The sequence below is a fragment of the Phaseolus vulgaris genome, chromosome 5 (assembly GCF_051622355.1).
Source record: "Phaseolus vulgaris cultivar YP4 chromosome 5, ASM5162235v1, whole genome shotgun sequence".
In the NCBI taxonomy this organism is placed as follows: domain Eukaryota; kingdom Viridiplantae; phylum Streptophyta; class Magnoliopsida; order Fabales; family Fabaceae; genus Phaseolus; species Phaseolus vulgaris.
Window position 1 is genome coordinate 11,552,311 of NC_143502.1, and position 23,481 is coordinate 11,575,791.

General features: G+C 35.7%; 3 protein-coding genes and 1 long non-coding RNA gene across 8 annotated transcripts; 3 read left to right on the plus strand and 1 right to left on the minus strand.

Moving 5' to 3' along the window:
• The first annotated feature begins 1,794 nt into the window (after positions 1–1,794).
• LOC137835165 (GroES-like zinc-binding alcohol dehydrogenase family protein) lies at positions 1,795–8,048 on the plus strand. Of its 4 annotated transcripts, none has more exons than XR_016520986.1 (7): positions 1,795–2,275; positions 2,463–2,690; positions 3,072–3,145; positions 3,255–3,468; positions 4,202–4,321; positions 4,420–4,528; positions 7,656–8,048. XR_016520986.1 is itself a non-coding variant. In XM_068643539.2 (7 exons), exons 1-7 carry the CDS (start codon positions 2,054–2,056, stop codon positions 7,835–7,837), a joined length of 1,095 nt encoding a protein of 364 aa, XP_068499640.1. In that variant the 5' UTR covers positions 1,795–2,053; the 3' UTR covers positions 7,838–8,048. The 4 variants fall into 4 exon arrangements, 2 of the variants coding, with proteins under 2 accessions (XP_068499640.1, XP_090158474.1); XM_068643539.2 differs by having other exon boundaries at positions 3,309–3,468; XR_016520987.1 differs by having other exon boundaries at positions 1,819–2,275; positions 3,295–3,468.
• A 3,230-nt stretch (positions 8,049–11,278) lies between these two features.
• Positions 11,279–14,864, plus strand: HCF243 (Serine/Threonine-kinase pakA-like protein). Its single transcript, XM_068643541.2, has one exon. The coding sequence runs from the start codon at positions 12,465–12,467 to the stop codon at positions 14,607–14,609; it is 2,145 nt and encodes a 714-aa protein (XP_068499642.2). The 5' UTR covers positions 11,279–12,464; the 3' UTR covers positions 14,610–14,864.
• A 4,646-nt stretch (positions 14,865–19,510) lies between these two features.
• LOC137835168 (uncharacterized) lies at positions 19,511–22,508 on the plus strand. 2 transcript variants are annotated; one of them, XR_011085031.2, is made up of 4 exons: positions 19,511–19,690; positions 19,769–19,916; positions 19,986–20,119; positions 20,633–22,508. It is a non-coding gene; the product is annotated as an uncharacterized LOC137835168 (long non-coding RNA). The 2 variants fall into 2 exon arrangements; XR_011085030.2 differs by having other exon boundaries at positions 19,511–19,644.
• Positions 21,018–22,631, minus strand: LOC137835167 (serine/arginine repetitive matrix protein). The gene is given in 3 exon segments (XM_068643542.2): positions 21,018–21,566; positions 21,919–22,491; positions 22,493–22,631. Coding segments are annotated over 3 exon segments (1,008 nt in total). The 5' UTR covers positions 22,517–22,631; the 3' UTR covers positions 21,018–21,155.
• Positions 22,632–23,481: the final 850 nt, after the last annotated feature.

The window sequence follows — 23,481 nt, forward strand, 5'->3', positions numbered from 1 at the left end:
TATTATAGCTGCAGCACAAAAAAATGCTCCAGCTTTTATGTATATATGGAACGAAACAAAATAATATTAATTGATATATATTATGCATTTAAAAATCATTTTTAGTTTGAATTGCTGTAGTTTTCCTTATCTGTGGATGCATCCTCCAAATTTCATGATATTGCATTTTCAATCATCCTTCGAGAAGAACCAATAAAATAAATCTTATGAACTGTATGCACCAGTAATACCAAAGTTCTTTCATTCTGCACCATCAAACCAGTTTACAATTGTCTTATACAGTTCTAAGAGCAGAAGTGCACCAGTATCAAACCAGTTTTTTTTGTAGTACCTTGATTTTTGTATTAGCTTGAAATTTCTATGCCAACCACTTGCTAAATCAATTAATTCACAAAGGAAACAATTAGTTACTAAAGTGGATGATGGTTTAGATATCACTATGATGTCTACTATCCAAGTTGCATTGATACAAAACATTAAATATTTCGTTCATTCAAATTCATTTTGCATTGATACAGATTTGGGGATACATATTACATACAGGGTAACTGAACTCAACACACTAATACATATTACATGAACTCATTCAATCATAATCCCAAAATATACATTGATATGTCAGTCATGGGAATTTTAAGAAAATAGTCAACATAACAATGTTTATTACAACAACAACACACAACCCTAATAATAACATCTTAATCCACTTTCTTGACATCTTCAGACGTTTTTCCAAGCTACAAATTTTGTTTTTTTGTCTAGCAATAGTTCCATCTTTGTCATCCCCAGTGTCTTAAATGCACCATCTGAAGAAATTACATCCCATGCTTATGTCACTCCTACTCTGTATTAGACAAAACAATAACCAAAAAATTAATACCAATGCATTTTTTTCATAAACCACCATTCAATACATCTCACCTTGTACTTTGGATACCCCCAAAATTATCTCCCACCATATTTTTTACAGTTGTTGTTGTTCTCAAAACAACAAATTCCCCATAATCACAAATGGGACCAACAAAAGTCGTCCTACTCCTACCACCATGTCTAGAATTAGATCGTTGTTGTTGCACTTCCATTCGACTGCAACTGCATGATGATACAAATACAGACCTATAGGCACACATTCCCAACACAAACAAAAATACGAACGAACCCATGAAAGAATCACAAACGCTATTTACTCCTCCCCCACCAACGAATCCACAACACCGGACTCCACCACAAGTGACCCTCGTATCTGTCAACCCTCGTATATGTGAAGAAGCCACCATCAAAAAAACGTTTACGATAAAACAAAAACCCTAACCAACACAATTTATTTATCTTTGTCGACCAATCTCACGCCCAAACCCTAACATCTAATCTGACATGTCTTTTACTTGACCGTCCACATAACTCATTCTCTCTGTCACATAAACATCAGTTAACGCTGTTTGGTGTAACTTAACATAAATGACCATTTTAAATACATTTTAAAAACATTGGGACCAAATTAATTTTTTTTAAAATTATTATACTAAATTAAATATTGTCTCAACCTATTAAGACCAATAAACCCTAAACCCTTATCAAAGAGGTAAAAGTTTGTTGTCATGTGTTATTGACCCGGCTAAGTGTAAGGTGGCGAAAAGTTTGCTGTAGAACCCTAAACCGTTTGGTAGTTTGGTAGGTTGGTAGTAAATTGAATTTTTTTTAACGGTAAGACTAGGATTTGGTAGTTACATTTATTTAATGACAAGTATTTACTGGCCAAAATCCTTATTAAAGAATTGTTTTTTTCTTACAAATAAGCATCGCAACGACCCACGGCGCGACTATAACCCAAAGTTTAAACGAAACGCAACTACCACCGCTTCTATCTCTGCGGACCAAAACACAGACACGTTCCCCTCCCTCTCCCCCTCTCTCTCCCCCTCTCTCTCTCCCTTTCACATGCTGCACATGCACACACACTCCTCTCAGTTTCACTTCAAACACCCTAAACCCTAAACCATTGAGATCGAACCTAATCTCAATGTTCTGAAATTCAGCCTCAAATACTGAGAAGATGCGGATTCCGAGCAATCGCGAGTTCACGAGAATAACGCCCTCTGCTTTCAGTTACCACCGTCTCAAATCCTACGTTTCTGACTGCAGAGCGGTGCTTCTTCCTTCCTTCGGTGGGCCTCACCTGCTTGAGCTTCGGTCCCACGTGCAAGTCCCTCCGCTGAAGCCGCACGAAGTCCTCGTCCGCACGCGCGCCGTTTCCGTCAACCCCTTGGACACCCGTGTGAGTTCTGTTGCTGTTCCATTGTTTTTCTTGAAATGTTCTTGAACTGTTTGTTTTTGAAGAATTTTTAGCTAGTTCCGAGAATTTCTTGAACTGTTGTGAAGATTTGTTGACCTGTTTTGGGATTTTTTTAACTATGTTGAGAATTTCTTCAGCTGTTTTGAAAAATTCTTATTGTTTGTCTCAGATGCGTGCCGGTTATGGGCGTTCCATTTTCGGGAGGCTGTTGCCTCTCATTTTGGGGCGCGACGTCAGTGGTGAGGTTGCGGCGGTTGGTGCTTCGGTAACGTCGTTGAGTGTGGGAGAACAGGTTTTTGGGGCTCTGCATCCCACTGCTGTGAGGGGCACTTACACGGACTATGCGATTCTCTCGGAGGATGAGGTTACTCCGAAGCCAGATTCACTTTCTCATGTGGTATGTTGTGGTGGTCATGCTTACTAAATAGTTAGGTTTATTTGAGTCTATGTTGGACTATAGGAGCTGTTTGCAGTCAATATGTGCACTGGTTCTGGTTATGTAAAGGTGAGGTATTTAATTTACTATGATCAATTCATAACAGTAATTAGATTTCATTATTTTCATCTTGTACACCCGTTTAACTCTCTAGAGTAATAGCTATGACAATAATATTTGTCTCTGTATGTCCAATACATTGGTTTTACCGTCACTCTTATAATTCACACTTAACAAAATTAGTGGTTTCTACATTTAGCAATTGATTATGATTTTCCCTTGTTTACTTTGATCATTGAAGCCATGCTTTTTGCTTCTTCTTTTCCCATTTTAATCTTGTAGGAAGCCAGTGCCATTCCTTTTGCTGCATTGACAGCTTGGCGCGGACTAAAATGTACAGCTAGAATAAGTGAGGGGTATGTTTTTATATTGATAAGATTATGATTTCCATCGGTGAAAATTATTTTTTGCTTATTATTCTCTATTCATTTGTTTTGTATTTCTTTATCACACACTATATGTCAGCTTGCTAAAAGCTCTCGTTCCACTCACTTATATCCTTTAGCTTATCTCAAACAGACAAAGGATATTAGTAGTGGGAGGTGGAGGAGCTGTAGGGTTGACTGCAATTCAGCTTGCAGCAGCTGCTGGATGCTCTGTTGTAACTACTTGTGGAAGTCAAAGCGTAGAGAGATTGTTAGCTGCTGGTGCAGAGCAAGCTGTTGATTATGTTGCTGAGGTAGTGTTGAAACTTCTTTTGTATAATTTTTCCAGTCATTAGTTCAGATATTTCATTTGTGACAACGATTTCTGTTGATGTTTTTTGTTTGAAAAAAGAAATCATGAAAGGGAAAAGAATAATACTTGGCATACTGGTTTGTCAAAAACGGAAAATAAGATGCTAGAAAAGGAAATAAAATACAGATTTTAAAACAGAAAATAGTTGGCCTTTGATGAATGTGGAAAATGACTGTTGGCACGTGGTCATTAAGATGATTTTTTTTTGTCTTTTCAATTTTTTTTATATTAAGTGTGAAGTTAATGAAAATAATTATAAATGTGGATAAGTGAGAACTTAGGGGGCGATTGGGAATTACTAATCTAAAAGGGTTATCTATTTAATTTTAATTGTTTAATAAAATTTATATCAAGAGTAATGGAAGCTAAGGTCTGATCTTAATTTAACTTTTTCTCTAAGAAATACAAATAAATCCTAATCCCATAAGGATTGAGTCTAATCTCTAATACTACCCATACGTGAAATTTGAGGATTAGAATATCTAAGAAATACAAATAAATCCTAATCCCATAAGGATTGAGTCTAATCTCTAATACTACCCATAAGTGAAATTTGAGGATTAGAATATGAGCCAATAATATCTAATTAACATAAACCCCAAGCCCAAATGCAATCCAAGACAAATATATACGAAAATCAGTGATTTTCTTATAATTTCATTCTGGATTGACAGGATGTTGAATTGGCTATAAAGGGGAAGTTTGATGCTGTTTTGGATACTATTGGTGTGTCAGAGACAGAACGGATAGGCATTAATTTTCTGAAACGAGGTGGACATTACATGACACTTCAGGTAGGATATGAAAGTTTATCACCTTTTTCATCCTTATCATACTTGCAGATGTACTCAGTTCATTGGCAGAATGACCTATGTTTGCTATTTCATTGAAGGGGGAGGCAGCATCATTGGCTGATAGGTATGGACTTGCTATTGGGCTTCCAGCAGCTACAGCTCTTTTATTGAATAAACAGCTTCTATACCGGTGCACTCATGGAATAGGTAGAAATGTCCAGACTATCATGTTATTTTGCTTTGCTGGCCATTCGTTTCCCTTGTAATTTCTATCTTCTGTTTGACACTGATAAGACTGCCATCATAACAGCAAGAAAAAAAATGGGTTTTTTTTATTGAATGAAACTACAAAGAAGCCTATGAATTGATACATAATTCCAAATATTTCCAGTGGTCTAAATCCACTCCTTGTACTGCTTTCCGATCACAGAATCCCCTAGGTAGCTACTGGTCTACAGTTTATAACTGAAACCAATGCTTAACTACCGACTTAATTGTTGCAATGCAAATCCGTTGCCCTTCTTTCTAACATAAGCTTGTCTATCTCTTTGACTAACTAACCTAGCTAACCACTACAAAACTAACTAATGGGCGTCTATCATACTCTCCCCTAAAATTTCACCGTTTCCTCAAGGTGAACTGCTTCTGAATGCTGGAATAAAGTCCCACTGGTGTTCTTATTGATGACAGAATCATGGTGGTGACCAAGTCAACCAGATCATTGTAGCCCAAAGTTAACTTTTAATCCTCCTAGGTTAAATACAAATGTGATTGTAGCCATTCATCTCTAATACTCTGTTTTCTGAGGCATTTTTTACCATGATACATAATGTTGTAGTTGCAGCCTTACACCTGAAGGTTATGGAGGTCATCTATCTTATTCTTTTGGGTCTGGTTGACTAGGATGTGGAGAATACTCAAGTTACTGTGACTTCCTGTTTTCTTTTCCTTTTTCCATTTTATTGTATTGGGTTGGATTTGTTAATTCCAAAAGAACACCATTTCTTTCTCCAGGATTCCAGTTCTTCAGCTTCCATGACTGAATATGATGTCAAGTGTTAATCTGCAATTTCCTTGCTGCTCCAGCCTCTTTTTCTCCCTTTGATTGTCCTTTTGTTGCTGTTCTTAATTTTTTTTTCTAGGTCCATCCACCAACTATTCTTTCCACCATGATTCTTTTCTTTGCTCTTGATTTTCATCTTCACTTCTATATTCTTCATCCAACATGAAATATTGCTCATACTTGGCTCTTTATTGCCGATACCTGTTCCCATAAAACATTGGAAACATATTCTGTGATTTTTCCATCCACCTATTGGTTGAAACTTCTACTTCCCTTAGATAACATGACCGTTTATACGAGGGTCACCTGTACTTTTTGCCAGAGTTATTTCATCATCTCTTTCAAAGATTCTATTCCTTGCCCCCAATGATTCCAATTGCAGCTTCTTTCAGGTTTTGCATCTCTTCAATTTGGTGCCGCATGTCTTCTATTCTTTCTTCAAGCTGTTGGTTTGACATCATGATGTTCCCTTCACAGATTTCCAATCAAGAATGCACCAACAATCTGTCGTGAATGCACCCAAAACTCTGGCTCAATTGCTCTTGTACCAATTGATAGAACTTGTATCATAACAGTGAGAAAGGACAATTATTATTTATTGAATGAAATTAAGGTAAAAGCCCCTAAGAAGAAAAACAAGATTCTAGATATTTGAAGAGGTCTGGATCCCTCCTTACACTGCTTTCTCATTGACATAAGTTCTCTGAACTGTTTATTGTTATTCTTGTTTGTAGGAAACTACTGATCTACAGTTCGTAACTGAAACCCACCTTAATGGGCCTAGATAGTTACAAGCCCATTTCCCTTCTTTCTAACAGAAACCCTTTGTTTTGTTGACTACCTAACTAACTTAGAGTAACATACAACAACAACAACAAAGCCTTATGTAAGTTATTACTAACATAATTGACAGAAATAATGAATATATATCACACATTGGGCCTTTGTTGATAGACTTCTATTCTATTTAAACACATCTAGAAGAAAAAAAATAAAGTAAGTTTTTTCATAAACAAAAATTAGCTCGTGTAAGTTAATCTTTAAAAGTTCTCACATATAACGTTAAATTCTTATTTTTAATCTGTACATAAGCTAATTTTAGTTTATGGAGAAAACATTTTTTTAATTTTTTTCTCCTAATAGTGTTTATGAAGAAGTTTGTCGAAACAAACTTATAGTCTTTTTGGCAAGCTTAATGTACATTTTATGCCACTCCCCTCTTGTCCATAGTTCACTATAGGCTAAAGGAGTAGCTGGGGTGGAGTTAAAATAATTATTTATTATGCTGATTGACATGATGGTTGTTTTTAATCTAAAATGTATCAGGGGAAATTTTTTCTTTCTCCTACCTACGTCACCTAAACAAAACTCTTAAGCATTGATAAAAGCTGGAGCTGAACCAACTTAATGAAAGAAATAGAAATTATGAAAATGGGTTCTGTTGTAATTTCCTTATACTCTATGCATCTGGTATTCCATTTAAGGCAAAAGCCAATGGTATACAAGCTGCTACAATCTTTATTATTGTATAATTACTCTTTGTCTTAGAATTAAACTTTCAGCAAAGAAATCAAGATAGGCATAACCCAACTAAATGCCTTGTTGTCTGGTGACTTGATTTTGATTAGCCATTGAGACTTGAATGAAAAAATCAACATAGTATTTTTGGCATATAAGTAGACATTGGTATCTCTATGATACGATTTTCTATTCACCAGAATTAAACAACAAAAGTAGAAGACATTTACTAGCATGCTAAAACTTTACACGTGTTTTCAGTTGTTAAACTGTCATACAACTTAAAAAGGCACCTTAATTATGATGACGTATAAGAGGATAGCCAGATTAAGCCTCTCTGGAAACCTTTCAGCTTCAGGTGTTTCTACATATCAGATATTCATAAATGATATCTTTGCATTTTTTTGGAAACAAATAGGGATCTATGAGATGGACAGCAATTTTGCCTTGTGAGTTGATATCAAACTTTCTTGCTGTTTGTTATGTAAATGTAGCAGAATTAAAAATATCCTGAAATCAAATCCTGTTTCGCATCTCCACCTTCCTTGTAGAAAAAGTTAAAAACACTTTGATTTGACAGTCTATTTTTTTTTTTGCGTGGTATTCCCTTTTTATTTTAATGTAAATTGTCGTTGGTGTAAGTTAGAAATCAAGGGTATTGTTTATTTCCTTGTTTTAACCTGTACTGACAAATTCCTGGTGAAGGTTTTTTTAAAAAAATGTGAAGCTAAATCTCCTTTTATTGTGATACAGAATACTCATGGACATACATGAGGGCTGACTCAGACGGTTTAAATGAGATTCGAAAGCTATGTCAAGCTGGGAAGATGAAGATACCTGTGTATAAAACGTTTCCCATAACACAAGTAAAAGATGCCCATGAGGCAAAAGACAAGAGGCTCATCCCAGGTAAAATAGTTTTGGAATTTGATTGACGTCCAGAAGCTCATCACATAGCTGCTTAAACTAGTTTTTTTCCCTTCAATCTTGGGTTCTCTTTTAATTGGAATGTTCCACATTTAATTGAAAATTTGATAGTTTTTTTCTGGGTTTTCACTTATGATAGAAACTGGGAACTCTTTGTAAATTTTGATTCTGAATATATCCGGTCATAAAAGTCTGTAAATAATTGATAAGTTTGTGACACATGGCGACCTTTCTTTACCTTTACAACTGTTCTAGTTTTTAGTCATGTCCACTTGTGTTGTTGTGGAAGGTGTTGATATGACGTTATACCTTCATAACCCCCATGTGTCAGTTGCACTCACTATCAGTAGCCAATCCATGTTCGCTTGAATTGTGACATCGAAAGAGAACATCGCTAAATTATTAGCAGAAAGCTTGTTCATTGTATTAACGTATTGTGCTACTAGGGAGTGGAGAGGTAGGCATCATTTGCTGTTGAAATGGCCAGATCTTAGGAACATTATCGGGCAGCATTTGTCTGCTTACTTTTTTAATTATTTGAACTGCTAGGAACAGGCTATTTTCCTTTCTTGATCACGTGTGGCATTCGTGATTCAAATGGTAATGAATTGAAACTTGTAACCTCACTTGGATACAACTATTCAATTATTTACGGTCTGGTGGGACACAATCTAACATGGACTGCATACACACTTTGACAAGCCCCCTAACAGTGGTCACCAAACCAGTTAGCTGGGTGGAAAACAATTATTTTGTACTTTTTGTAAAACCATAAATTAGGTCTGCACCTCTTTTGTTAATCTTGTATTATATTACCCTAATCAACTTCGTAATTATCATTGTTCTAGAAAAATGTAAAGGTACCTTAAAAAGCCTCACTGGTCACTTTACGGCATTGGCTTTACCTCAACCGGGCCTCATGCAGAAAAGCCCAAAATACCAGACAAAGTTAAAGTGTTCTGCTATGTAAGTCCATGAATATTATTGCACAATCTGCTTTTCATAGACGTTTTTCCATAATGCGTTCTTAGTATCAGTTTTGTCAAGTTGTGTTAGTGAATGGTCAAACCCCTTCTTTTTAAGTAACCTTGACCCACGTATTAAGTTGGTTATCATTCAGCTTTGGAGTTAGGATCATGTGACCGAGGAGTTGTGCGTGCTTCTCTGAGTGGGTTTCCATGTAGCTGGACCACACCTCTAACCTAGCCCTATTAAATGCTTTACCTTGTTGCATGTGTCGTCAGTGTTGAGATGATGGTTAAAGGGTGTTCAACAATCTCTGATTTTAAACTAAAATTTAATTAACGGTCCAACTAATGAATGCAGTAACAGTATTAAAAAACAAAATATTATCAATTACTATAATGTTTAATTTATTCATTTTCAAGTTAATTGTGGTCTAGATGTGCTAGTTTGTTTGCATTATTTGGCAGGCAAATGACTAACCTATTCAAATAGCTGCATTACATTTTAATCATTAAAAAAATGCTAATTGGTTTTAAAAATATTTAATCTAAAAATGATTGTTAAGTCAGTTGATAACATTTTGACAAAGGCAATGAATGAATGAATGGATTTCTCTGCCACGCGTCACATGTGCGCAGATTTCTATGATATCCATGGGAAGCATAGTAAACGGTACAGTCCTTCGCAAATGGGGTCCCTATGTTTGTTTCAGAATCTTGCATCTACTCTCCTTTTCATGCGCGTGCCTGCACTCTACTAGACTATATCTTTTTTTCTTGCCCTGGTCTCTCCTTGACATTCTTTGTTCAATTCAAACATGGTAAAATTGTTGACTTTTTTAAAATGATAAGTAATGTTCAATCTATTGAAATATGACATTAAAAATACATAATTATTCAAATTATTTTATTCTTAACTTTCACATCCTTCTACTAGCTTCAATCACCACCAAAGATGTATCAACGTCAACAACTATGAAACCACCACCATCAACCATGTCTTCGTCAACAGCTGTAATTCTTTTCTTGAAATTTACACATGCATTCGTTGGTAATGGAATTCTCAGTCTTCCATTGCACAACATTTGAAATTTTGTAAGACAGTATTAAAAGATTTAGACAAAAAATTGAAATATTTGCTGAAAACAGAACAATTGGGTCAAATGTAACATGAATTGAAAACGGTAGTAAAAGGCGCGTGTCGCAAAAGAAAAGCAGTGATGAGTGAGATAGGGGAGCAACAAGTGAAGGGATGATTGGAGCCAAAGAAATTGCAAAGCTTGTAGCGTGTGGTCACGTGCAATGCACCTTCCCACGTGACGTCTTTCACACACACCCTTCTTCCACCTTCTTATTTCGTATCTGCCACTCGCACCCCATCATTTCTTAATTTCCAAATAATCTAGTTATTTTACCATATTTTCCCTCCCCTAAATAACCTACTAATTTTCCACTCTCCCATTCTAAACACATCATTAACACCAAACTAATATATTCATCGTTAAAGTTCATGAAGTATATTTAGTGTGCCGTGAAAAATGATGAGAAGTTTGAAAAACAAGAAATAATAACAATGATAGTGTGTTTGTATTGTGAAAACTGAGTGAGAGAAAAAGGGAGGTGGGAAAGCAGAAAAGGCAGGCATTTGTTACAGACCAACATTGTACGAGCAGAGTACAGGTTTGGTGGTTTAGTATTTACATTTACACTTACAAAACAATAGTATTACCACTGCACCTCTCAGTTCTCACACCACACGGATGGACACATGAATTCTGTGAAAGTGTCATCAACTTTTATATTCCCGAGACCAAGGCCTTGTCGCTCATTTTCCTTCCTCTCCTTCTATCGTCTATCTGGCCACGTTCCTCCCCACACTATTTTACTGCCTCCTACTACCTATTACAATACATCTTTATAACATTTTTACATCTCAATTTGGATCACACACTCATATACAATTCATTCAACTTGATGTTCTTCTTGATTCCAACCATTTCCCATGAGGCCACCTGCGAACAACATTACTTATCATTATCTACAGCGACAATATACTCCATTATTGCACAATACAATCTTATAAAAATGGGAAATCTTGACGGGTGAATTAAGAAACTTGATCAAGTATATGAGTTATGAATTAGTTTGCATGTTAAGTGCTCGGTATGCAATAGTTTCGTGTTCAAGAAAACCATTAAAAATATTATTATATTTTTATGGACACTCCAATTGAGTGTTGGTCCAATTCACACTTTTTTTCTTTCTTTCTTTCTATCTATCACATTATGGTAGTGCTTATTGTATTTATTAAATACATATCATCGATCATATTTCTAGTTTGTAGGCATTAATTACCTATTAAGAATACAAGTAACAAAGCTAATCAAATTATTTGACAGATTTCCTTAACATTCAATGCGGCTGATAATGCTTCTGATATTGACAAATAAAATATGGTTAGGTGGGCTTTTCTTTTTTTCTTTTTTCCCTCTCATAAATAGCCGTTGGGTGGGTTTTGTTACACAAGTTTTATTGGTTGTTGTGGTTGCTAGTTGTTGGTTAAGATTTTCGTACCATTGTTTGGTAGTGTGCTAGTGTTTTCACATAGGTTTTTATTAAGGCAAAAGCTATCTATATTTAGGGGATAAAAACACACATTATATCCAGAAACGATTTTAGAAGATTTCAACAATCATGATCTAAAATAGTAGCATTGGTTTTACCGAAACGTCTAATAAACACATATATTATTCACGATATGAGGCCAAAATCTCCTTTATTCTAGTCTTGCAAGAATATAAACTCTTTATCTATTCCTTTTCCTGTCAAATTTCTTTTCCACTCACACACTCACACAGCACCTTTCTTTTTCTATTATTTTCCCACTGCTTTCTGTCTTTACCAAAGATGTTGATCTGCCAAAAGTCTCGTGCACGCAGATGATTTTTCCCTTTTCTGCTGAACACGGAGACGAACCTTGAGACTTGAGTACTTCACTAATAACAAGTATCATTCAAGATTCATCCCCCACTTCATTTCACCATACATGACATGAGTCATACCACACTATCCCATTCTCAAATACCAAGTGCTCCCTCGAATCTTCCCATCAAAAGAAAGATATTATAGTCATCTTAGAAGAAACCACTTCTGAATCAATGAATCTGGGGGAATGGATTAGCCCTCCGCAATGCATAGTTGCACGATAAGGTCACAGATTATGTAGGAAAATGTGAAAGATGAAAGGAAGTTTTATTTTACTTAAATATAGAACTTAATTGAGAACATGCGTGTAAAAAATAAAAAAATAAAGAAAAAGCACCAGTTGGCAACAAGACCCTACCCTACACTCTAGCCACAGTGGGTTACATTTTGATAAAGACAAACAGCATTTCGTCATCTTCCATTAAACACTTTCCTCTCTCTCTCTCTCTCTCTCTCTCTCTCTATCAGACACACTCTCACTCACATAGTAGCCACCTTGCAATCTGTTACTGAGGATAATAGGCCACTCCAACTCACAACCAAGCAACGCTAAGCAATCTTTCATTTATTGACTGTGCTTTATAGAGCTACCATCCCAAAAAATCAGCTCTTGTGTCACACAATGGCCATGCCATGACTTGGCAAGTGTTATTCTGAAACCAAATAAAAAGAAAAAAAGAAAAAAATGGAGACAGATAGAGAGAGACCCCATCGCAGCACAAGTAGCAATAGCAGCAGCACAAGCGAGTTGTTTGTTTGCTTCACTTCCCGTTTGTCCTCTTCATCCATGAAGCTCTCTTCTAAGTCCATTCTCAGCCCAAGCCGCAGCAGAGACCCTCCTCAGATTTCCCTCTCTTCTTCCCTCAGCAGGAGGCTCAAGAGCAATGGCAGCATGAAGGGAGGCCAAGCCTCTCCCATGTTCCCAACTGCTGGCAAGAGAAGAGGGTGTGGCTTTGAGAACCCTGAACCTTCTTCTCCCAAAGTCACTTGCATTGGCCAGGTGAGGGTTAAGACCAAGAAGCAAGGGAAGAAGATAAGGGCAAGGTCTAAGAGGAGAGGGGAGGCTAGCTTTAGGAAGGCTGAACAAGGTGGTGCAAATGCCAATGGAAATGCAAATCCTAATGCAGATCTCACTAGACAAAACAGCCAAGGGTTTCAGCATCATCAGAACTGCTTGAAGCATAGGAATCAGAGATGGGTGCATCTTCCCTTGACAATATGTGAGGCCTTGAGAGAGTTCAGCTGCTTCTTTCCTTGCAGGTCTTCTTGCATGTCAAGTGAGAAGAAGGATAAGGGTGGTGGAATGGAAGGAGGAGGACTTGTGAGAGAGGGTTCATGTGGGAATGGACTTGGAAGGTGGCTGGTGGCTTTGCAGGATGGGGATGGGAAGGGAAGGGGGATTGAGTTGGTGATGGAGAAAGAAATGGAGGATGAAAGAGAGAGAGGTGAGAGGAGCCACAGCCAGAGGAGGCATGTGTTTGAGGACGTTGATGTTGATTTGGTGGTTGGAGAGGAAGAAGAGAAGAAGAGTCAGGACGTGGTGGGAGAGGAAGAAGAGAAAGCAAGAGTTAGCATATGTATTCCTCCAAAAAATGCTCTGTTGTTGATGAGATGCAGATCTGATCCAGTCAAAATGGCAGCTCTTGCTAACCGTTTTTGGGAATCACCTGTTCACAAAAACAAATGTCAAGAAGAAGAAAAAGAAGGGGAGGAACATGACGACGATAGTGGGGATGAAGATGAACAAGAAGTAGAAGATGATGATGACAAAGAGCAACCCATCAAAGTGAAAGAAGATGACCAGCAACTACAAGAAGAAGAAGTTGAAGGAGAAACCAAAGAAGATACCATTTGCGAAAGAGGCACAGAAACTATGGTGGTGGTCTGTAAAGAAGAAGAACAAGCCGGGAAGGAAAGCTATGAAATTGAAAACGGAGAAAACCTAGAAAGCAATGAATTTCATGAAGTAAAAGAAGAGGAAGAAAAGGATGACCTAGAAGCAAATGAAAATGCCATTGACAAAGGTGAAACTTTAACACATCCTGAAGCTCATTCAGATCTCGACAACCTTAAAACCGAAGAAAAAGAGGTTAATCTGCAAGAGGGTAAAGAAGAAGTGAGAGAAAACAACGAAAGCTCAGAACTTTCTTCCACCTCAGAAACGTTCACAGCTTCAGAACCGGAAAACGACGACGCAGAGCCAGAAACAGAAGCAGTGACGACCGAAACTTCAGAAGTGTCAACGGAGGAGGAAGAAGAGAAACCGACTCCAGAGAGTGAAACGCAAGATCCGACCCGAGACCCGAATTCGGATCCAGAGTCAAAGGAGCGAGAAAATGGGTCAAAGTGCGAAGATAGAGGAAGGGAAACATTGCCGGAGTGCTTGTTACTGATGATGTGCGAGCCGAAGCTGTCAATGGAGGTGTCCAAGGAGACGTGGGTGTGCAGCACCGACTTCATACGGTGGCTACCGGAGAGACCTGTGCCCGCAGGCGGCGGCAAAAGGCTCACCGGAGAGACGTATACGAAGTCCAAGCCGAAGCCGAAGCCTTCTCCATCGCTTATGCAGCCGCCACGGTCGTCGTGCTCTTTCCCGGCGGTGGGCGGCGCCGCCGGAGTGTCGATGGCGACAATGATTGAGCAGAAGCTGATGGGGTCCAAATCAGGTAATGGGTACGAGCCGTTTGTGCTCACGCGCTGCAAGTCGGAGCCGATGAGGTCATCGGCTAAGCTGGCTCCGGAGGCTTGCTTTTGGAACAACAGGAAGCTTGAGCCGCACCCACCCGCAGCTCAGCTTGGGGTCGGCGCGCCGGCTGGTGTTGGGTTTTGATTTTCATTTTAATTCTCTCTTCTCCAAATCTCAAATTTCCTTTTTTTAATTGACAAAATAATCAATTGTTGTTATTATTATGTGTAGATTAATGCTAAACTTTGGGCAGCTTTGGTAAACTAGGATTTTGAGTATAGTCCTATTTTGGTGTTTTTAGAATGTAATCCTCTGTATAAATAGTTTTAGTGATGCAATTTGTTTTTGGGTCCATAATTACTCGTTTTATAATAAGAGTTTTAATTTACTTTTGCATTATATTAACTAGTAATTTGATATGCTGTGGTGCATGTTGTATTTACTTGTGTGATGGTTGGTATATTTGTTATTGTTAGTTGGAACATATTATGGAGGAGATAATGGAAGTGGTTGGAGGCTTCAAGTATATGCGTGCTCTGAAGGGCTTGAAAATAGAGTGAGAGTGGCATTTTGTTAAGGTTGTTGTGTCTGCTTGTCTAATGCTATAATTAGGTTGGAATTTGTGTGGACTTTGGTCAATGGTCGTTCACTGTTTTAAAGAACTACTGCTCTGTGATTAAGCTTCTATTTGTATAATGTGTTGTTGTCATTATCAAGTCTTCATGGTAGTTGCATGTGTAATGGGGAATTGCATTACAGGGAAAACACAGTCAAACCACAACTTTGACTGCTGCACCTCAATATATTCCTCTCTCCCTTCTTTTTAATCATCATATTTTGGCTGATTTTTATTTATATTAATTAGCTTTTTTATTATTTAATTTTTAAATAAATGTGACTTATTAGTTTGATTTTGGTTTGTATCTTGTATAACGAAATCGTCTCTATGGTTAATTAAAATCGAGCAAATTTGTTAAAGGACAAAAAAAGAGATAGTAATTAAAAAGACCATTAATGATCCAAATAGGCAATTAATCATGTTGGAAGTTCTTAAGTAACTTTTGGGAATAAATGACCTTCATAAATCATGTTACTAATGATTTTTATCTTACATCAATTTTATTACAAGTATTTGTTAGTAACTCTCGAATGAATACTCTTAAAATAGTATTAATTAATTGGAATTCTTTTGTTTTATGGATATGATTTACAATAGTATCTACTTACAACCAATAACTATTTCAGAGAATTGATTTTGGAATCAAATCAATTTTTTTAATAATGCATGCTAAAGACAAACATTAATAATCAACTTTATAAAGAGCCTTTGTGATCTTTTAGCAAAGCAAGCATTTGGTTTGTAAAAGTGTGTTACATTGTAATCTTGAATGAGTTTGAGATAAATATTAGTTAAATAGCTTGGTGGGAAAGTTTGAGCTTTTGAAAGCAACTACACTAAGGTTAAGCTGTAAAGTTGGCATTTTGTCTTTCTCTAGTAGAACTGTCTCTCTGTCCATTTGCATCTGCAGAATTTCAAAACGTTTTCTCAGTTAATAATGGACTGAGAAGCACAATCAATCCCCAAGCAACCAAAACTATATTATGATTATCTTATGCAAGCTTTTCTGAGATTCTTTGAGAGCAAATGTTGGAAAAATTCAGTAGAATGAATTCTGAACAAGGATTACTTTGAATAAAAAATCTTAGAGTAATAAATTGATGTTTTTCTCTATTTATATATTGTTTTTACTTAATATTTTTCTTTAATCTGTGACTTTTAACTTATCTTGAATTTTCAATGGCTTTTCCCTTTTTCTATTTCTTTTCAATAGATAAAGACAAAGCCAAAGCCAAACAAATCATTTTCATTCATTTAATTTACTTATTGGATTCACAGTGTTTGAGGCACCTTCTCCTGTGTTTAAATTTTGACAGATGATATTCAATTTACCACTCTTTCTTACTCTAGTTCCATATGTTCTTTTGCGACCCTTACAAAATATCAAAATATCTTTTTTATCTTGTGTCATTTCTATATTCTAAATTTAGAAGTTAATCTCAGATTCGAAAATAATTCAAATTTATGAATTATGTAATCCATAATATATTTTTAGAATTATGTAATCCATAATTTACGAAGGAGTCCTTGATACGTAGCTCGTAGCTACGCACGAAAAACAATTTGGTCAACCGGCAAGAACATATTACATAATCTGGAAGCTAATTATGATTTTGGAAAAAAATTTCTAATTTACATAATTCAAAATATTACAAAGCAACATTTTTGAAATACCAAAAATTTATGGAGATGAGATAAGAACATATGGAGGTAAAAAAGAAGAAATCTCAATTTACCTAAAATAGCTTTCTTTCAAGTAAAATAGCTTTCTTTCAAAAAATACAAACTCTTTCATTTAAGGTTAACTAAGATTTTCTCTTTAGTAAAAATTTTAAAATATTTAAGATCTATGTAAGAAACTTTTTTTTTATTTCATAAAAAGATAGGGTTTGAGTTGTTGATTATATGTTTAATAACTACTACTATCTATATAACATTACACACAAGCTAGTTTCAAAATGTACTCTTCAACTTGTTTTATTTTGGTATATAGACACATTTCACAATCTAACACCAAAACAAGAAAATTATCTTAAGAACTCTTCCAATTTTTTTTATGTATTAATATGAATTTGTAGTGTTTAAAATCCTGTGAAGGTGGAATATGAGGCGTAAAACCAAACCACATTGAGAGAGTTTCTTCTTGCTTAAGAAGTTTGGTAATCTCATTTGCTTTATTACATGGGAAAAAGGTAGAGTGATTGGGAATCCTGAGTTGAAAATGGACTAACAGAGAAAAAATGGAAACTTAGAAAAATTTATACGCAAGAGCATATTAATCTTGTCTACTAAATTTTACCTTGTGTGAATAGTTAAAATTTATTTTAGTTAAACATTATTTTGATCTCTTAACATAAGATTGAATAATTAATGCAATATTTTTTTTAGCATATTCTTGATTCGACACTCTTGGAGAAAGAGAGAATATGCAGGGTCCTCCACTATTTCTAATTATGACCTATTGAGAAATACTTTTTAGTGAGAATAAAAAATGTTTTATAATATTTACATAGAAAAAAAATTCTTTTAAATACAAAATGTCATGGCAAAAATAACCGAAATACTTATACCTTTATAAGTTATAATTACTCTTTATATATTTTTCATATTTTAAAAAGTAAAAAAATAAAATGACTAAATTAATACTAATTTATTATTTTTATCTCTTATAAGTTTGTATATATATATATTTTTGGGAACAATACCTTTTTTATGAGAGAAATAAAAATTGTTAAACTATGTTAATATAAAAAAATCTAACCCTAACTCTAGTTATTGTTAGATCTTTTCAAAAGGATACATTATTCAATATCAATGGGACCAAGAACAATCCATATAAGAAACTAAACATCACGTCTTAATTAAAACTTTAATGAATTTGTGGATCTTCTCAATCTATTGATATAAATTATTACAAAGACAATCGTCTACAACTTCCTATTTGGTACAAATAATATTAAACTCATAAAAATCACATAGTGTTTATTATATGTTTACATTCGATTTTAGCTCCTTACCATTCAAAATCTTAACCATTTTTATGATTCTGCGAATTATGAATGTCACAAACTCAGGCATCTCTAAGTAAGAGTCTTGGATTGGAGTTCTTAGTTTAATTGAGATATTAAGTTGGGGTGAAGACATGCTTTACATCCAGACACAATGCAAAGGTTCCAATTTAAAGCATTTGTGTAACATGAATATGTGGCAGAGGCGAATGACAACACTGCTACAATGCACATGAACTATTACATTTGCAAGAACACGCACTTATAGAGCAAAATTCCAACAATGGCTCTAGTTGATCATAATATAATAGAGCACTTATATATTACTTTGACAAGTGGATAGAATTTGTTGACCTCCATTTTAACTTCACTATACTTACACCTAGTAACTACTTCTTCCTTCCAGCTGCTCAATTCAGTGTTATGTATGGTATTCTCAAAGGACAACTTTGATGAATTTTACTGTTCAGTATTTTTACTTTCAGTTGATTTGACGGTATTCTCAAATGTTGCAAGATATGTGAAGCCATTCGATGAAGTCCTGCAAAAAATTGCCATATGATTGCTAGGTCAGGTTCTTTAAGAAAAGTACAGAGGGTCCTTGATAGAAAAAAAGTGAATGAAGGTACCTTATGGTGATAGCATTTCTATGAATGAATATGACACAAGGTAAAGTGCTTATTGTATACAGAGAGAAATTGCAATTGCCAAAAAAATTAGGGTGTGGTGGAGAGGTGAGGAGAAGTGAACCGCAAATCATTTCAACAATAAATAGATAGCAGCCACTACCTCAAACCTCTTCAATGGTTATCATGGATGTAAACTCATGTAGAGCATCAATGTTTCGTTTTTTGAATACAGGGAAAACATTGGATAAACACCCTAACTATGCGGATGGGTTTAGGGTTTGAAGAACCATGAGTTAATCCAACCCCACACCCTGAATTTACATTTCCAAATAATTATATATAAACCATTGAAAAAAGTGAGTCATTTCCGATGTGGGACTTGTAAATTCTATTATTTCCAAAAGTCTTAATTTTGTTTGTAGTATCGCCTACCCATCAGAGGAAATCTCATGTTCTCATTCCAGGTAGGTACACAATTCCTGATTTACTTTTATTTTTCTCATTTTGTCATTTTACAATTATGGATGCACAGCAGTACATATTTAGTATTGGTACAAGGGCTACATCACTTTACAATGCACTGAAATTATGTTTCAAACAAGTACATTCACCCTGGTTTCTAGCAAGTACACCGACCCTGGTTAGACCCGTTATTAAGAGTAATATTATAACTGTAATAAGTGTCGCTGTCCACAATTTATAACCTTGGTTTGAACTCAACATGGCAAGCGGAAGTTCACATGATTTTGACTGTATGCATATATAGCTAAGGATTCTGAAGTTACGAGTAAAGTGAGTTAAAGAAATTTAATAAAGATTCCAAGTTTATTTTCTGCCCAACAGGATTAAATGTCTGGAATAATTGGAGTGGTTGTGTTGGAGAATCCTCATGACACATACTCATGCTCCTGCCAACATTGGTGGTGATTGTTCTCTTGAAATTCCTTTGGTTTTATTCTCTAACTGAATGTAATGATTTCTAGGGAAGAGTGCGAGTTTTTTTTTAATTTTTTTTGGATATTCTTTTCTCATGACTTTTATATGCAGTGTCTGAATGAAGCATGCTTCTGCCATTGATATTTCGGAGTTTGACAAGTTAATCCATCTGGAAATTTAATTTGGAAGCTATTCATGGGATTTGTTAGTTAACTTGCTTCAATGTTCCCACAAGCTGGAAGTTCTATTGATTAACAAGGTTTGTTGAGTTGAAAATTGACTTTTATTTTATATTCTATCTGAGAACATTTGGTATCTGTCATTGCAGAAATCACAAAAATATGCAAAGGGACATGAGTCAAGATGGAGGCATCCACTTCTTGTTCCTGAATGCCTTGTACATCTCAAAACGCTATGCCTTAGAGAATATCAAGGATTAGAAACTGAGTTGGATTTTGTAAGGTATATTATGCAAAATGTTAGTGTTAGAGACAATGACTATCAACTTATTAAGATCCTTAGGTTCAGAGGAAAAACTTAAAACTTGCAACCATTTATCTAAACTTCAAAGGAACTTTGAAACCTGTCATATTGTATTCCATTAAATCTTATTCTCAAAAGGTATGTTTTTGGTGGGCTTATATTGGGAAGCTTTGCTCAACTAATTTTCTCTTTTCTCTTCTGTATGCCGATATGTGATATGAATATATAACAGAGTTGATTATAGTTGTAGTAGAAACATTGATTATATTTAGGCTTGCCTCTGGATAGAACAATTTTCCGTTCATTTTAATGTATTTGAATCGTTAATTAAAATTAACTGCCCTGTTCTTATGAATATTGTTCAGAGCAGGAAAACCAAGTACCAAAAGTATTAAGTGCAGAAATCTTTTTCTAATAGAGATGTTACGAGCAATTTGTAATCATCAAAGTTTGACTGAGCCTATTTTGATCTGGACTGCCTTTTTGTTTCAGGTTCTTTCTGTTATTGTGAAGACTTCTAGTTGGTCTAGTAGATCAAACACTTGGCTCTCTAAGGCTCATCATGGGCTGTAACATGAAACTTGTCCCAGCCCACGAATTCATCCTGACATGCTGTTAATAGGGAAAAATCTATAACCGACTGCTATTTCTTGCATACTTCATTGTTCATAGCAACTTTCTTCTGAGAAATTATAAGTGCTCTTCAAAATCTTGTGCAACGTCTGCACAACATTGTAAATTGTTAAATACTTATAAGTTATACCTTGTTGTGAAAGTCATAATTCGCTGTTCAGGATTTATGTATTATAAATCGGTAGATTGTTTTGGATAATCATTATATATGCTCATAGAATAGAAGGAGCATACATGATTTGTATAGCAGAACAAAAAGCCAAAGAGTTACTATTATTATCAATGTTATTTTTTCTGTTCTTAGGCAATTGTTACAAAGAATTGATCAGTAAAGTATGATTATGATCCAGGTTCAGGATTTGAATGCAATCAATGGCTTTTCTCAGCATTCCTGGTGTACGTTTGAAGCCACTGCTCTAGCCCAAAACTTGATCTGCTGTTTCATGTCACCTGCAGACTTATTAGAAGCCCAATTTGGAATAGGAGCACAACTTTGCACCAACCATGCCTCCGATAAGTATGGTCTCCTTGCGGCCTTATCTTCTTCTGTTTCATCTCTTTTTTTCTCTTGCAAACCAGGTAGTATGTTAGCTAAACTTGGACTTAAGGTTTCTTTCTCAAATGAGAATCCCAAATCCTTGAACCCCTGAACCTCTTCATATTCAAGATCACTTAAGCTTCTCCTCATTGTTTTCTGATTCAGGTACCTGCGTCTCATCTCCATAATACCCTCTGTGTTGAAGTTTTCAACCTCAGTCTTTTTTGCTGGTCTGCATCTTGGAATGCTACAAGTCTGTCATGCATAGCCAAAACAAAAATGTGAGGACTGAAGAGTTCACTTCAACACATTCAAATCAACCTGAATTTGGAAGTATATATATGTTTTGAAATTTACTTCCTAAAAAACTATGGACTTTTCTTAAAGTAGCATTGTAGCAGCAAGCTAGACACACTGCCTGTCCTTTTCTTATGATATGATTTTACTTATGCCAAAAACTTTTGGCCTTTATGGCCATGCTGTAATTGGTGCTGGCCACACTAAAAGCAATCATAAACTTTATAAGGGACAGAATCTTATACATTCAGACTCTAAATGAAAAGGAGTCTATTACTTAATATCTTACAAAATCAGATGATTGAAGTACCTTAGAGGTTTGCCTGGGGGGCAGGATGTCAATATGGGTAGGTGTTGATGGTTGCTTGTGGGATCTGCCAGTCCCAGTATCATTTACTTGGAACTTTTCTTCTCTCCCTAAGGATGGAGGCAAAGATGGTGTTCTTAGCAGTTTGCTTTTCCTTCTTCTACAATCACTGTCATGTTGTCCTTTCATCTGTGCATTACGAGGTTTACAAGCTGAATGAGACACCACAGGATCTGTTGGTTGGTGCACCAATTTGCTTGTAGTAGTAGTACTGCTTCCTTTTTGGCCTTCTTGTTCTTCTCTCAATCTCAATGGTGGCATGGATGGTGCTCTCTGGATCTTCTTGGGATGAACAAAAGCACCACTGTTTGGTGGTTTCCTTGGTGACTGGTAAGAGGACACACAAGAGTCTTTCACTAAAAAATCCGGGGGGCTTATTAGGCCAGTGGAAGGGTAAGGATCAGAGTGACACCTTGTCATCGTTGGTGTTATCTTTAACAAGTTGTCAAAGAACCAGCACTCCTCCAGAAGATCCGCAGCTTCCATTTTTTCTTCTTTGCAAAAAGAAGACTCACAAGCAAGAGTTGCCAATTGGCTCCATTAGTTTCCACTATTCCAACTGTCACCCTTTAATGTGTTCTGAATTTATATGGAGGCTTTTTTGCATCTGTAGCCATTGAATTCTTATTAAATTAACTGAATGTTGTGCACACATTTTACCAATAAAAATCCTCAAGCTGAGCTTTCTTTCTAGATAAGCCATGTGAGATATGAAACCATGTGCTTTAGATGTCCTTATTCATTGTTTAGCTACAAAGTGCTTACTGTTCAAAAACCAAGTGTTATTTAATACAAAATTGGATTTCCCAAAGGCATTTGATGAAGTGAAATAATAGTTCTGAGATGGATGAGTGCAGACAGGGCAAGTGGGGCCATGGGCATTCAAGCTTCACAACAAAAAAATAATAGATAGGGACGATTTCTTTGGGATTGCCTTTATCATGCCAGCACATCCCCATGTGCTCTGGTTTTTTGTTTATGCAGCCACTTCACATCACAAAACAAGTTAAATTAATCATTGTGTTTGGTTTTGTTTGACTACTGCAACATTATTTGGCAATTGTGTGAAAAGGTTTCATTATTACGTTATTTTCTTTTAGATTTAAATATCTTTAAACATATTAAAATCTTAAAATTGATTAATCATAATAGTTCTTAGCATGCAGTTTCTGAAGATCTTCATTCCTTTGCCTAGGTGTCTGTGTGGCTATATGTTTAGTGTTCATGACTTTTGCTGTGTCTACAACAATTCACACCATCAGTGTTCTTAGCTGTCTAAATATTACGAGCGTATAAAAAAATACAGCAAACTAATGAAATTAAATTAAACTATTAATTTAGTTGAGTTTGGTAGAGGAATGAAACCAATTATTTAATCAAATCTAGGTTGATGCTTAGTTAAGGAAGATGCCAAAAACCTATCGATTAGCCACTCTAGAATCTTGACCAGTTGGCCCCTCTAGCTAGTTTGTATTATTGAGTTTGATTCGCAAATAAAATTATAAA

Coding starts and splice junctions, on each gene's coding strand:
- LOC137835165 (XM_068643539.2), top strand. CDS start 2,054: ATGCGGATTCCGAGCAATCGCGAGTTCACGAGAATAACGCCCTCTGCT. Junction 3,146..3,308: donor ACAGCTAGAATAAGTGAGGG/GTATGTTTTTAT, acceptor TATCTCAAACAG/ACAAAGGATATTAGTAGTGG. Junction 3,469..4,201: donor CTGTTGATTATGTTGCTGAG/GTAGTGTTGAAA, acceptor CTGGATTGACAG/GATGTTGAATTGGCTATAAA.
- HCF243 (XM_068643541.2), top strand. CDS start 12,465: ATGGAGACAGATAGAGAGAGACCCCATCGCAGCACAAGTAGCAATAGC.